The sequence below is a fragment of the Sinocyclocheilus anshuiensis genome, unplaced genomic scaffold (genome assembly GCF_001515605.1).
Source record: "Sinocyclocheilus anshuiensis isolate Anshui unplaced genomic scaffold, SAMN03320099.WGS_v1.1 scaffold1144, whole genome shotgun sequence".
Taxonomy (NCBI): domain Eukaryota; kingdom Metazoa; phylum Chordata; class Actinopteri; order Cypriniformes; family Cyprinidae; genus Sinocyclocheilus; species Sinocyclocheilus anshuiensis.
The window spans coordinates 1,263,281-1,279,278 of NW_015551101.1; the positions used below are offsets into that span (position 1 = coordinate 1,263,281).

At 38.6% G+C, this 15,998-nt stretch overlaps 1 protein-coding gene across 1 annotated transcript in view; it reads left to right on the plus strand.

The window, feature by feature from the left end:
• Window positions 1-10,042: 10,042 nt before the first annotated feature.
• The window catches only part of LOC107662799 (serine/threonine-protein kinase ULK2-like), a 41,514-nt gene continuing 35,558 nt past the window's right edge, over window positions 10,043-15,998 (plus strand). Inside the window, exons 1-3 of the mRNA XM_016452913.1 lie at window positions 10,043-11,073; window positions 13,504-13,596; window positions 14,114-14,155. Coding sequence (XP_016308399.1) covers window positions 10,984-11,073; window positions 13,504-13,596; window positions 14,114-14,155 — 225 coding nt within the window. The 5' untranslated portion in view covers window positions 10,043-10,983. The remainder of the gene's footprint in view (window positions 11,074-13,503; window positions 13,597-14,113; window positions 14,156-15,998) is intronic.

A 15,998-nucleotide genomic window follows, 5' to 3' on the forward strand; every position in this document is an offset into this window, starting at 1 on the left:
TCTGTGTTTTATGGCAGATATATTGATGTATACCGCCACCTGCTGGACTAGTGTAATCAGCATGGGGAAACATCCTTTTAAAAACTAGTCTTATTCGTTTTATGGCCTTTTTCGGATGAAGGTTAGCTGTATAATATAGATAAATCTATACACAGCAAAATCCCCAGAGTGAAATCAACTCTGCTCACAGTGCTCAGAGTAGGCTACATATTGTCCCAATCTACAGAGTGTTAAAGGAACACTGAAGCCGGGTTAAAGGGATAGTTCACCCAAAAATGAAAATTCTGTCATGAATTACTCACCCTCATGTCGTTCCAAACCCGTAAGACCTCCGTTTATCTTCGGAACACAAATTAAGATATTTTTGATGGAATCTGACAGCTCTCTGACCCTCCCATAGACAGCAAGGGTACTTCCTCGATCAACGTCTAGAAACGTAGCGTCACCATAGCGCCATTTTGGAGAGTATCCACTGAACGCAAACAGCGTATGTTGTTCTGTGTCAGCCGCACCACACGGACACGTTGTTTTCGTTCAAATCAAAGCACAAACAATGTAGAAAACGTATCCGCGTGGCACAGCTGACACAGAACAACATACGCTCTTTGCGTTCAGTGGATACTTTCCAAAATGGCGCTAGGGTGACGCAGAGGAGACGAATTGTTGAATAAAGTCACACGTCCACCTGTACAGAGCAACCGTTCCTGCCTTTGCAAAGACACTAAAAGATGTTGCACTAAACCGTAGCATCCACACCACTCCCAGAAGCAGCAGAGCTAGGCAGAACCCAACCAGAGCGGGAAACAACCGCACAGCACCAGAAGCAGGCCAAAGACCCCCCTCAAAAACAAAGCATCCCCGTCCAGCACCTGATCAAAGCCTGCGATCAACTCTCTACCCCAACCACAGTCAACAGACCAGAGCACAGCCTCTCCTGCCTACACCCCCCACCCAGCACAGGCAGCAGAGCCCTGGCAACCTCAGCTATGCCCAGACAGTGAGCAGAAACCCCACACCAGCACCCGCACAAGTCCCAACAACTGAGCTGAAAGACATTCACCAGATGCTCAACCTGATCTGCTCACACATACTGTCCTAGGACAAAACCTGCCATCCCATGGATAACAAAGCATTTATCATATCATGTTGGAATATTCAAGGCCTGAAGTCATCTGCTTTCGGACTAAAAAGCAAAAACACAGACTTCACCACAGAAATCAAAAACTCAGACATAATCATCCTGCAGAAGACATGGAGCAGAGGAGATGGACCCACTGGTTGTCCTACAGGCTACAGAGAACTCATCATCCCATCCACCAAACTGCCTGGAGTGGCTCAGGGAAGAGACTCAGGAGGAATGCTTATCTGGTATAAGTCCAGTTTAGCCCACTCTATTAATATTGTTAAAACAGGCCAATTTTATACATGGATAGAAATCAACAGGGCCATCACCTCAACGGAGAAGAACATCTTCCTGTGTGCAACTTACATCCCTCCAAAAGAGTCTCCCTACTTCAACGAAGACAGTTTCCCCACCTTAGAAGGAGAGATCAACTACTTCCAGTCACAGGGCAACATACTGATCTGTGGAGACTTATGGACAGAAGCAACAGCTCAACAAAGTAAATTAGAATGCTATCAATCTCTAAACAGAGAATATAAATTGGCAGAATACTGAAACACAGTGGCAGACCCTAAACTAAGAAAAGTCCTGACCATGTACAGACTCAGTGACCATAACCTCACTATAGAGACAGGCAGACACAGACAGACCTGGCTACCAAAAGAAGACAGATTGTGTCCACACTGCACACAACATGAAGTGGAAACAGAACTGCACTTTTTAACAACATGCCCTAATTATACACAAATTAGGGAAACATTCTTCCCCCAATTCACAAACCAGCACAAAGACTTCAACCAGATACAACAAAAGGACAAACTGGCTTACATTCTGGGAGAAACCTCAACAAGCTCTAACCTGGCTGCGAGGTACGTCAAGTCCTGCCATGATAAAAGGACGAGCAGTAGAACAGAACCACAAGTCACAGCCGGAAGAAAACACTGGACAACACACATAAACTGACATGACAGGATCCAGTCCTTCTCCTGTCTCTTTATTAGTACTTTCATTTTACTGTATACAGATATATAGACTATATATGCTATATACTTCTACTCTTATGTATATTTGTGTTAAATGTCTATTTAAATGTTTCTATGCTTTGGCAATGTAAAGATACTTTTTTACCATGCCAATAAAGCTACTTGAATCTTGAATCTTGAATCTTCAAAATTAATGACAGAATTTTAATTTTTGGGTGAACTAACCCTTTAAAGTTAACGGGATAATTAAGCGATTAATTAAGTGATGAGTGAGCATAGTAAAGAAAACCCGCTGTTAACAATGTTGAAGATGAACAACTACTGCTCAGGCTTTTAGACATGAAAACGTATCACATAATCCTCAACAGTAGTAACTCTGCTTCAGAGTTACTTTAACACTCTGTAGATTGGGACAATATGTAGGCTACTCTGAGCAGAGTTGATTTAACTCTGGGGATTTTGCTGGGTATATAAAATATAGAGTCAAATTTCATCACTTTAAAAAGCTGTGAATAATGCTGATTAACTGATGAAGAATCATACAATAAATTTTGAATAAATACTTGAATCGACTGATTATAAATTTTAGACATTTCATAATCCTCAGTTTCACATCAAAATTAATTACTCACCTCAACTGACAACTACTGTAGACTGTATGCCTATCTTACATTAACCATACATCCTCACATAAAGAGATATAGGCCTATACTAAGAGTAAATCTCAAATGGTTGATCATTAATATCATTGCCAAATGTAAACAACCCTACTACCCCTCTCTAGACTGCTAAATATAGATTTTAAGGCATTATAAACATTAATATTCCGTAAAACTGCTTTGAAACAATGTGTATTGTAAAAAATGCTACCCAAATAAAATGAACTTGACTTGAAAAAGACAGCACTAGTTCTAGTAATCTCCAGTTTATGAAGTCCAGATTACTGTGATGTTTATATTGTTGAGAGTAATTATTGTATTTTAATACTTTTCACTTCTTGTCTGTATTCACATGATCATTTACCTGAGTTCACTAATACCAGTAACACCTTTACTTTCCTTGTTATGTTCGAACAGATGCCTCCATCGATCCATCGATGACTTCCATATATATAATCAGTATAATCAGTTTTTTCCATTCAGATAATTCTGACGTTGCTCCCATCATTATAAGACTGTGATCTTCAACATCAGGTAATCTCATGCTGTCCAGAATCAGGTGGTTTGTCTTCGTCTGGCATCTCAGCTGAGACCTGTCCACTATGGGAGACCCTACCAGTTGTGAACTAACTTACCAGTGGCGTAGCTCTCAGCATCACTGATGCACACAAGCCCTCACAGCACATCAAGCTGCAAACCGTGTGAGGGACCCTAACCTACCCTAACCTGACTGTTTAAAACAACCACATGTCAACCAGCCACTCAAAACATCCTAACAAGGAGACCCTACCAGTTGTGAACTAACTTACCAGTGGCGTAGCTCTCAGCATCACTGATGCACACAAGCCCTCACAGCACATCAAGCTGCAAACCGTGTGAGGGACCCTAACCTATCCTAACCCAACTGTTTTAAACAACCGCATGTCAATCAACCACTCAAAACATCTAACAACTAACAACCACGTAAGTTACGACACGTGAAAAACCAAACAGAAGAGTCCAGCGACCACAACACAACAAGCTAACAACCGCACAGAAAACCTTGCCAAATGCATATCAACGCACAAAAAAACACCAAAACATCCTGACAAAACCATGTAGCAATGTGCTAAAAACGGCTTGGAACAACCTAGGAACCGCATATCAACACAATCCTCAAAAACATCTGAAAAACCATACAGCAATGCGCTAAAACACACTCTACAAAATAAAACTTACTCTACAAACTGAAACTTACTCTAGAACTATGTAAATGTGTATACAGTATTTACAAGTCCCGCTGTGTGATGCTCCATGTGACACTGTGATGGCTCAGTGTCTGGGCTTCTTCCTTCAGGGTTCCTCAGGCAGGGGCTCTTCACTGATGTCCACGTCTATTCGTGGAGCGAAGCTTCTGCTGGTTGTGGAGAAGCTTTCAGTGATGAGAATATATCCTTCAGGCTGCTTGGCCTCCAGCAGTGATGGGCAGCTGAGTGTCTCCCACAGGCGCTGCTTTATCTTCAGTCCCAGCTCAAGGCTGTAGGGATGGTGCCAACCACAGCATGTCTTCATCATTGGCTCGGCTACAGAGCAGTAAATGTCCTGGTAGCCCTGTATACTGTGGCCGTGGATGGAGACGGGCTCTTCCTGCTGGCGCAGAGGAGCTCGACATACGTCCACTGAAGAGACTGAAGCTGCTGGTTGGATGTCGGGAAGAACAGCAGCGTTCTTCATGTAGCGCTCTTCCAAACCTTTGGGTCTTCTAGCTTTGGCAGAGATGCAGCTGTAGGTGTGATCTAACCTGATTACAGCTGCCAGCTGTGAAAGCTCACAGGGCCCTTGAATGGAAGAGACGGCCTCCACTAAGAAGGCCCTCAGGTGTGTGGGAAGAGCCCTGGTTCTTCTCGGGCGATGCTGCTCCATGAAGAGGAATCAAGAGAAACTTCACAAACTGACAAATTGATGAAACTCACCAAACTGTAGAGTTGTGACGAGCTTGTGTGTGCGATCAGGCTTCAAGGCTTCAGGGACAGTTGTGTTGATTTTTTAAAAATCAACTAAAGCTGCTGTACTGACACAGACTGTGGCAGCCTATTTAAATGTAAACAACATGACATCATTAGCAATAAGTCAATTAGAGCAGCATAAGCTATATGTTACATGTAATATATGCTTGTCTATTATCATTAGCATCTTCATTTAATGTTCATTTAATGAATATATTCCTCATCTGTGTGTGTGTGTGTGTGTGTGTGTGTGTGTGTGTGTGTGTGCGCGCGCGTGCGATAAGCTATATGTTACATGTAATATATGCTTGTCTATTATCATTAGCATCTTCATTTAATGTTCATTTAATGAATATATTCCTCATCTGTGTGTGTGTGTGTGTGTGTGTGTGTGCGCGCGTGTGCGCATGTAGTGGTGCCTGTTAAGGCTAGCATCATTATTAGGAATGCTATGGTTCATGAATCATTTAAGTGAACAAATCATTCTTGCAATGACTTATACCTATCATTCACTAAAGTCTCTTCCTTTTAAAGTGCAAAACTGCTTAGGTGGCTTTTTCTGCCTCCGTAGACTGACTTTAGCACAAACTGGTAGCATTTAAGTATGGCTTGTGAAGGAGCGGTTCATTAGTTGTGAATCTACTGAATAAAATCTGTGTTTGGAGTCTGAATGAATCTTGTTTGTGAAGGAATATACATACACACACATATTGTTATTCACATTTTTTAAAAATTCTTTTGTTGTCCTTTTTCTAGCTTGGTAAATGTCCAGTAGACCAAATAAAGCAAAAACAACAGATCTGCTCATATTATTTAAGAAATTCTGTTTTTAACCTGTGTCTTGAGTTTGTTGCAGACACCAGTAATGAAAAGAAACTTGAGGTTGTGAACAAGAAATATGCAGAGGCTGAAAATAAAAATTTGACTGCTCACTTGGTTTGTTTTTTCTTCCATTCATCTTTTTAACTTATATATGCGCCCTCTGGGGGATATTATCAGGAAGCACAATGTTTCGTTTCATTTATATGCTGATGATACGCAGTTGTACCTCCCACTAAAAGCTGGTGATTCCATTCAGCCATTGCTGGAATGTATCTCAGATATTAAAAAATGGTTAACAAATAACTTTCTCCAACTCAATGAGAGCAAAACAGAAATCATTGTTTTTGGTCCCCAAAAAATGAGAATGGATATTATTGAGGAGCTGGGCAATCATTTCCCCTCCATTTCCTCACAGGTTAGAAACCTGGGCGTTATCATAGACTCAGAATTATGTTTGTCCAAACAAATTAATTCTGTTGTTAGGAACAGTTTTTATCAATTACGGGTAATCTCCAAACTTAAATCATTTTTGTCTTTTCAAGATTTGGAGAATGTTATTCATGCTTTTATTACCTCACGTTTAGATTACTGTAATTCACTGTACTCAGGTCTTCCTCAGTCATCGCTTTCACGCCTCCAGTTGGTACAAAATGCAGCTGCAAGGCTGCTGACTGGGGCAAAGAAATATGACCATGTCACTCCAATTTTAGCTTCGCTTCACTGGCTTCCGGTCCATTTTAGAGTTCAGTTTAAGATTCTGTTGTTTGTTTTTAAAGCTCTAAACAATCAAGCTCCATCTTATCTTAAAGATCTTATTATCCCTTTGTCATCTACCAGACTTTTAAGATCCACTGACAGGGCTCTTTTATCTGTCCCTCGTTCCCATTTGAAAACTAAGGGTGACAGATCCTTTTCAGTCACTGCCCCCCATCTGTGGAACCAATTGCCTCTACACTCTTAAAAAAAAGGGTTCTTTGGGGTTCTATATAGAACCCTAGGGTTCTTTACTCAACTCCAAAGAACCCTTTATGCCAAAAAGGTTCTATATAAGGAGAATTATTATTATTATTATTATTGTTGTTGTTGTTGTTGTTATTGTTATTATTATTATTATTATTTAATTAATTTATTTTTATTAATTTTTTATTATTAATATTTTTATTTATTATTATTATTATTATTGCAATTACTATTACTATTACTATTACTATTATTACTTATCACCTTCCTCATCCTCCATCCTCTGATTTTTGTTATTAATGCTATTATTATCATCATTATTACTATTGTCATCATTACTATTACTATTACGGTTTTCTACTATTGTTATGGCTGTTGTACTTTTCTACATGTTCCTTTGTTTATATACTTCCACCCCTCACACCTAGTCACACTTACACACACACACACACACACACACACACACAAATCATGTTGGCTGTCATGTATGTTTTGTTGACCTTGGTTATTTTGTATTTGATTTGTCACCGGTAAATTGTATATCTGTTTGCATAATAAAACAATTAAAAAAAGTCACTCACTCACTCACTCACTCACTCACTCACACAAATCATGTTGGCTGTCATGTGTGTTTTGTTGACCTTGGTTATTTTGTATTTGATTTGTCACTGGTAAATTGTATATCTGTTTGCATAATAAAAAAAATAAAATAAAAAAAAGAAACACATAAAGTCTTACTAACCACCAAAAAGTACAATTGACCATTATTTTTATACACTGTATCATGGTAATGTCATGTTTATTATTTTATTATTACCTCTCTGCTTACACATCTCATGATACTAACCATATTTTGATCTAAACTCATCAGTTTATCAAATCTAAAAAAAAAAATGCAAACTTACATGCTAACAAAAATATGGAATTTAAAGCAGTTGCTTATATTCATATTACCGTATATGACAAAAAAGTCCGATTAAATTCTGATAGCTTGTATTGTTAGTCAATGAGAGTTTAATTACAGTATAGCAGACTGCTTACATAAAATGCATGTAAATATAAGTTGTCAGACTGTATCCCTATTATAATTTTGTTATAGTAAGATAATATTTAAATACTTAGTTTTATGATCAAATCTCTGTATTTTTTTCGATTGTGGGGGCAAAACATATAATGTAATGCAATACAATGATGATTGAGAGATGATCCTCAAAGCCTGATGTATCAAATACTCACTTTTAACATGATTGTTTTCTCAAATGAAAATTATTTGTGGATAATCAAGTAAGCCTACTTTGCTTCAGTACAAAAAGTGTTAATCTTGAAATAAGATAAAATTAATAAGAACCATTAAAGATTTCACAGCAAAAGACACATGTACCATGCACAACCTGAAGGCAGATATTTGTATAATTATACTAAAAGTCCTTTTAATAGCTAAAAGTATAAATTTTCAGTCAGACAACAGAAGAAATGTAGTAAATGGTGTACAACAAATTTTTCAGCAAAGTTTTGATCATGTTAATAATTTAGAGGACTTGGAAATGTGAGTATTTAATATGATTTAGTAGAAATTACTGGGTTAATGAGACTTGTTTATGGATTATTGTATTTAAGAGGTAGGCCAGAATTCCCATTAAATTACAGAAGGAATTCTTGACCATCACAACCAATGGAAACTGACAACCATGATCATGCTGTTCTCCGATGCTAAGTGACCATAAAGTGACACTGGAGATGGACCCACCCATGTCTGTTGCCTCACCCCATAAATCTTTTACTTTGATGCCTCACATAGACATGTGAAAGGCATGTTGAGACATGAGTCACTCAGCATGTGACGTTTTAGTAATAACAGCAGCCATTCATGTTCAAACTTAATATTTATAACATTATCTCATACAGTAGATATCTTGCAGTCAAAACGTCTGGGAATGCTCCACTGCAAAAATGATTTCTTACTCCATATTTATGTCTTGTTTTCCTGTACAAATATCAAATCATTCTTAAATCAAGATACATTTACTTGAGAAGCAAAATGACTTATATATTAATTATGTATTTTTTATTTCTCCTCTTTCCTACTACTTGTTTCACTTCTGTTTCAGTTTTTTATAACCATTTCTTACTATGTGTCAGTAAGTTGTTGTTATTTTAACGTGTGTTTGGCTCAGTGTTCTTTTTTTAGGATTACTGATAAACTAATGTAATTTGATTTGTATTAGTTATCTATTTTAGTTTTAGTTACAGTTGTAGTAATGTTGTCATTTTTTTATTATGTCTATATAGGTTTTTTTATTAAGTTTTAGTTTTATTTAATTTGAGTTATTTCAGTACGTCAACATACAAAATGGTAATGAAATAATATATATATATTCAATGTATTTATATATATGTACATGTATATGTGTGTGGCTGTACATACACATATGTAACGTAGTTGTTCTTTTGGTGTTTGGCTTAGTGTTATGTTAGAATCATTATTATACTCATACCGTTTGTTCTTTTAATATTTTGAATTGTTTTTAGCTTTATTTTATTTTATTTTTTTTCATTTAAATGTTTAGTTTTGAAATGTTGTTGTATGCATTTGTCATTTTTATTTAATTTATTTTCTTAAATGTGTATATATATAGTATTTATAGAGTTTTAGCTTTTAGTTTTAATTACTTTTTCTTATTTGTAAGTCGCTTTGGATAAAAGCGTCTGCTAAATGACTAAAAGTAAAGTAAAAATATATTACGTCAAATTAGGGTATCTTCCGATTACGTCTGAAACCTTTATTAAAGATAAGTGAGTTTATGTTTAAAAAAAAAACTGTCAATGGTGTAAGAAAAATCAACTTAATTCAAAGGGAAAACAAAACAATTGTTCTCACACAATTGATAGATATTTTCTTGTTTTAAGCATAAGCTGACTTAATTTTGATATCTTTTCATATATTTTTTCCTGCTGAAGTAAATGTATCTTGATCTATGAATGTTTTGATATTTGAAATGGAAAGCGACAAAAACTCTAAGGAAAAAAACATGATTTTTGCAGTCTGTTTCACCACCAGAGGATGCCAGTGAGGCCTTTAATGACAAAAGTAAACAATGTTGTTTTTATTTGCGTGTTCATACAGACAGCCGCCGCCAGGTGGAGCACCAAGCGCTGTCATCATAGAGATATATATACGGCTGTCATATTGTTTTTGTTCTATTTAAAATAAATTAGCACTGGAGTCTAGCACTCTGTGCAATTATCACTTTTATGTATTTGTTCAACATTATGAATATTTCAAATGCATGTTTTTCTTGTACATATTAGGTATAATTACGCCTAATCAATCAATCTTTCTTTCTTTCGTAGTTACTTATTAAACCGCATTCTGGTGGGAAATTAAAGATGTTCGCTTTTTCACAGCCTCCTAAAAACGTTCTTCTCCTTTGTATCCTGTTTTCTTTCCGAGCTCAGACTTTGTGATACGAGTGGGACTATCTCTCGCGGCGGAGGGCGACACACTCGGGTGTAAGAGCTCTGTCGTTGTAATGCAGCAAGCTGTGATCACGGTCAACTTCTCAGAACGAACTGAAGATAAACGTTAATTCCCCTTCACGTAACGGATCGTGCTTTTAACGTCTTTTCCTGCGTTTCTTAAAAGTAACACACTGATGTTTTCCCGCATTGTCCCGCGAGATCGAAAGCAGGACAGAGGGGTGAACCGAAGAAATTGTGTAACGCTACCCAGCTATCATATGGATTTGAAGGAGAGTGCCATAGAAGCAGAAGGACAGATGACTATTGCATTAAACGAATAGGAACGCTGCTGGATCGCGTTTTTTTATGAACTGACCTGTCATTATATAAGCGGCACTGCTTGTCTATATGTAAAATAGATGTCGGAACACATCTAGATATTATTTATTAGGATTTATCTGCTGCGTTGTAATTGTAAATATTGTTGGATTTCGTCTGGCTGTCATTTTTAGCCAGCTAGCGATGGGAAACTCAATGACCCACAGTGCCGTTATTGAGTTAACGAGGCACTATTACAGTAAGAGAGAGGGCGTTTGCAACCTCTTTCTTTCCTTTTAAACTGAACTGACATCATGTAGCTTGGAAACTATATAGGTTTGAGATTAATTAATAGCTATTTTATCTAGCTAATGTCTTGTTAACTGGGTCAGAGAGCGACAACGGAACTAGTTATGTGCATCCTGTGCGTCTAAGTTAGCTAGTAAACTTCACATTTAGCTATTCCTTTGTTTTGATTCTGACTTCGTCTTGATTTTAAGCCAGACAGCTATTAGGAAACTCTCAAGTGTACTAAATCGTATTTCGCATTGATAATTTGGGGATGACAGGGTTCTCGGACAGACTGTCGTCTGGATTAACGAGAGTTTGAAGAACTTGTCCGCGATAACCTCTCCATTACAAGCTGCTGTGTATCACTGGACACCTGCCAGAAAATGGAGACGGTGGGAGACTTTGAATACAGCCGAAAAGACCTCGTCGGACACGGAGCCTTTGCGGTCGTCTTCAAGGGAAGACATAAAAAGGTAAATAAGCACATGACTGGCTCGAGCCCCTGCGGCTGAGCATCATTATTCACTGCGAATCTGGGCCATGCTGGTTATGTGCGTCTAGTTTATCCTATTTGCATCCCAGTATACAGTGAGGCATTTAAATCTCAAATTTACATGGATTAAATGCATTTTAATAGCGAAATATAGATTTGTGTAGTGCATGCATTGTGCTTTTGCAGGTCTTCTGTCATAGCAGTTCTTGATTAGAAACCATGGGTTGTTTGTATGTAAAGTGTGCTAGAATACGTCACATACTGCTGGAGTCATTCATTCATAAAACAGCCTCCGTGAATAAGCCGTCTGACGTCAATAGGACTGACCGGTCTACTACGTTTGGGCGGAGGGACGGGACCCACATTTTGTTATGATTTTTGTGCTCGATTTTGACATTGCCTAAATACACAAAACACACTGACTGGATGTTATGAGGACATCGCAAGCCGCTTAAACATCATTGCATAAAACTAACGAGTATCTGTGTTCGCTATTAGTGTCTTTTAAATTACTAGTCCAATAGTAATTACAATCATTTTCAGTACCACTATAAAATATTCAGTATATATAAAATATTCACCATAAAATAGTGAAATTTACTAGAAACAATTTGGGATCAATACTACGTCTCATAAACAAGTATCTTGATTTAATAAGCTGGAATAGATACTAGTAACTGTTGGGATTTGAATCGGAGACTTTGGTACAAATCTGAGCAAAATTGGAGGCCTCGATCATTGAGATCTCATCTGAAACTCTAGAGGAGACACATGAGATTACTGGGTTGTTTTCCGTGAGAAACATCTACATCTCCAGTTTCTCTATGTAATCTCGTTGGTGTCTAGGTAAAACTACTGAGATATTTAAAAGATCTTATTTGTGATGTTTCATTCTGACTGGTGGGAATATCCTGATATAAAAGTTTGTAGCTGAGCTGATAATATTCTTATTTTTTTTAAGTTGCAATGTAACAGAAGTTGCAACAGATCTGAAATACATTCCGAGTGAAACAAATGAAAAAAAGAAAACATATAGGCCTAGTACAGGGTCTTGGTTCAGTCCACCAATCGTTGATTGAATGAAGGCTGATCTGAATGGGATAGGAGAAGTCCAACATATGTCACCATAGAGAAGCCTGTTGTTTCATCACAAGACTGAGTTATGACATTTTAATTAAAAAAGAAAAGGTCAAAAAATTTAAAAACTGTAACATACTGTATGCACAGATAAATTCACAAAAAAAAAAATAACATGCATTTAGAAATTAGATTTATTTCCATTTCATACTGACTTTAACAGCATTCAAACTCTCTAAAATGTAGAATGAAAATCAGGCATCAGAACACTCAATTGTACAGTTGAAAAACTGTTTGGTTATGTTGAAACCTAGTCTAATCAGATCAAATGCAAATATTGGCCCATACCTCTATGGTCAATGATTTATTTAGCATCTGTAGATCATTACAGTTGGTTATCTCTGCATGTTGCATATACTGTATGTTTGTGTGAGGAAATGCTTAGTGTATGCACAATATGTAGTACAATATCAGCCTGTGACTATATATAGCAGGAGTAATCTGATACATATTTATGATCACCTACCTCATCCAAAGCAGCTGACTCAATACTACCAGTGAGACAGTTATATTCATCCTACAAACATATTACGATGTTCATAATCACACATGCTTATGAGCGCTGATTTATGCATTCTAGCTGGGAAGACATGCAGAATGATACAGGACATAAATTAGCTGCATATATACGACATTTATGTTGTGCATTCAGTCTCTCATTCCTTGATTAGATGTGATATTAAAAGCAGAGACTTTGAATGCTCATCTACTGAATGGGGTCAGTATTGAAGCCAGCAGCGTTTTCTTTGGGTTGCCTTCACCACGCTTGGCTGAGTTGGTTTTCAGCGAGGCGAGATGAACGCAGCCGCTCTTGCGTGCTGCCAGCATTTGGCTACAGCACAGTGTGCCGCAGAAACATCTCCTATTAACCTACATTTACATGAAAAGCATCGTTCTATTCATGGATTTCCACTCTGCGTTGGGGACAGTTTCTTAAAGCTAGTGTGTGGCCCTATGGAATCCCACCTTACACAATTGCCCTTCCCAAAGGCTAAAATCCCAATTATACTCTCCGCTTTATGTGGTACCAGGTCACAAGTTGAGAAATAGATGCAGAATGGATGCAGCATAATAAAAAGAATTGGCTTTTGAAGCAAATGTTAGTGTGTATTCAACCAAAGACTCCCACATACTGGGTTAACCAGTCAATATTTCAACTCTAATGCTCAAAATGTAAAAAGTAAATGTTTTGGAGGATTCATAGTAATGTAATTAGGCGCTGTAACGTGCAACTGAATTAATGATAATTGCTCTCTTTATATAATATTTGCAGAAGACTGATTGGGAGGTCGCCATCAAGAGTATTAACAAAAAGAATCTCTCCAAATCTCAGATTCTGCTTGGCAAAGAAATCAAAATTTTAAAGGTGAGCTGTCATTGTTGGTTTTCTTTTTTTGTATTAATAATACATTTATTATTTAATGATACAAAAGATTTCTATTTCAAATCCATGTTGTTGTTTTTTATTTTAAACATTTTATTTATCCTGAAGAAAATGTATCACTGTTTCTACAAAATATTAAGCAGAACAACTGGTTTCAACAATGATAATATTAAGAAATATTTCTTGAGCACCGAATCAGCATAATAGAATACTTTCTTAAGGATCATGTGATACTGAAGACTGGATTAATGATGCTGAAAATTCAACTTTGCCATCACAGAAATAAATTACTTTTAAATTACTTTAAATCTTAATAATATAGCTGTTTTACTGTATTTTTGATCAAATAAATTTTTACAGTTATTGTTTATTATATTTGCGATATTTTAAATAATTCTTTATATTATGTATCTGTCTTTTATTCTTATATTTCTTTTATTATTATATTATTTTTACAATGCCACAGTATTTATAGACAGTGTTTATTTTTTGTTTACAGGAACTCCAACATGAGAACATTGTGGCGCTGTATGATGTCCAGGTAATGGCACTTTTACTCCTTTATTGCAATAATTTCTGAATGCTTTATCCTTACTAACTCTGAGCAGAGGTGCCTAGAGCTGTTAGTGCTGTGCTACTATCCACTAAAAGCTGTGAGGGCCTGCGGGACTGGCCCAGTTCTTATATAACACTGCCATTCACATGATAACTCACATGACCTGTCCTAGACTAAGCCCTGCTGTACATTGCATGAGACCACTTTGAGAATATCACACACATTATTCTCTAATGCTCATAAAGTCATTAGAGCGTACATTAATTGCAATTATATAAATCCTAATGCAAAAATACATTGTGTGCAACCCTTTGTAAGTCTCTCACAGTGCATGTTAGAGAATAATGTCACTGGCTAGAAGGAAATAAGATTATTTCTCAGCATCCTTGGGGCTGAATGCTGCATACCCATGCAGAAAATGTCAGAAGTCAGCCCGTTTTGTTAGCAAGCTAATTCATCCATCAATACCCAGCATTCCTCCTTCTGCATCCCACCAGCTGGCTCATATAGGGGGAGGGTTTGCCTCCTCTGGAATGGTGTGTGCTGCCATTTCATTGGTCCAAACACTCGGCTGACAGTGCAGGCACTGTTCTGAAAGGACGTTGACGTCTACGGCAGGATCAAGCTGTGAGTTTAATTATGGCTGTTATGATTCAGTCACCTATACACCTTTGACATGTAATGCTTACCAGTATAGTGAAGAGAGTCGTTAAATATCCTGCTCTTCCCACGCAGCATGCTTATATAACACTCCCACCCGACACAGACCTGCAGGACCCCTCATTCGTCAGTTAAACATGCTTTTCTGTATCAGTTTTTGTGCTGAACGCTGCAGATTTTTGGTCTACTCCAGGAAGACACTTGAGGAGAAGAGTGATTTCATGTGTAATCTATCTCTCCTGCAAGGGCAGAGAGGTCTGAGTGCACTACAAGCCGTTTACATTCATCTCGCTGATCGTTCTTGAAGATACACTGTTTATCTCATTCTTTTAGTTGGCTGTGACAAGTAGTACCAAACTCTTGGCCCGAGGTGTGTTTTTCCTCCGTGCTGAAATAGAGAAGTAGGTGTCAGTGGTGACGTACTGTAGTTGTTCATCAGCTGTTTTTGGAGACTCGCATGCTGCGTCGCTTGTAGTCAGGCCACCGTAAGGTACTTCGCCTCGGAGAGGGCAAGGTGGCATTTGCGAGGGTTGGCGGTGAGTCCAGCCCTCCGGAGCTCCGAGAGCACCCTCCGTAACCGGTCCAGGTGGTCTTCCCATGCCTCGGAGTGGACCACGACGTCGTCCAGATAGGCCGCGGCGTAGGCCTGATGGGGCCGCAACAGGATGTCCATCATCCGCTGGAACGTGGCGGGTGCCCCGTGGAGGCCAAAAGGAAGGGTCCGGTACTGCCAGTGGCCACTAGGGGTAGAGAAAGCAGTCTTAGGTTTGGCATTCTCAGAGAGGGGTACCTGCCAGTAGCCTTTGGTGAGGTCCAACGTACTGGACCAGAGTGACCACACTGCCCGAGTCCAGGATGGCCCAGAACGGCTTTCCATTCACTTTCACTTCCATCTCTGGAGCTCCAACTGGCAGGTCGTGGTGCACAATGCAGCCGGTCAGCCAGGTCCGTGCAGGACGTGCGGGGACTTCCATTGGCATGGGCTCATCCCGCGGAGAGGGAGCCGCCGGCCTGCCTACTGGTCGCGGGGGGCTCTCCGGTGCGCTCCGCTCCTGGACCACCCTCTGGGGAAATGGCGGCGCTCGCTCCCTAGCATCCCGGTGTTGGGCCGCATCCGCCAGCTCGACAGCCTCCACCAGCTCGGAGGTGGTGGTTGGGTTCCTCATCC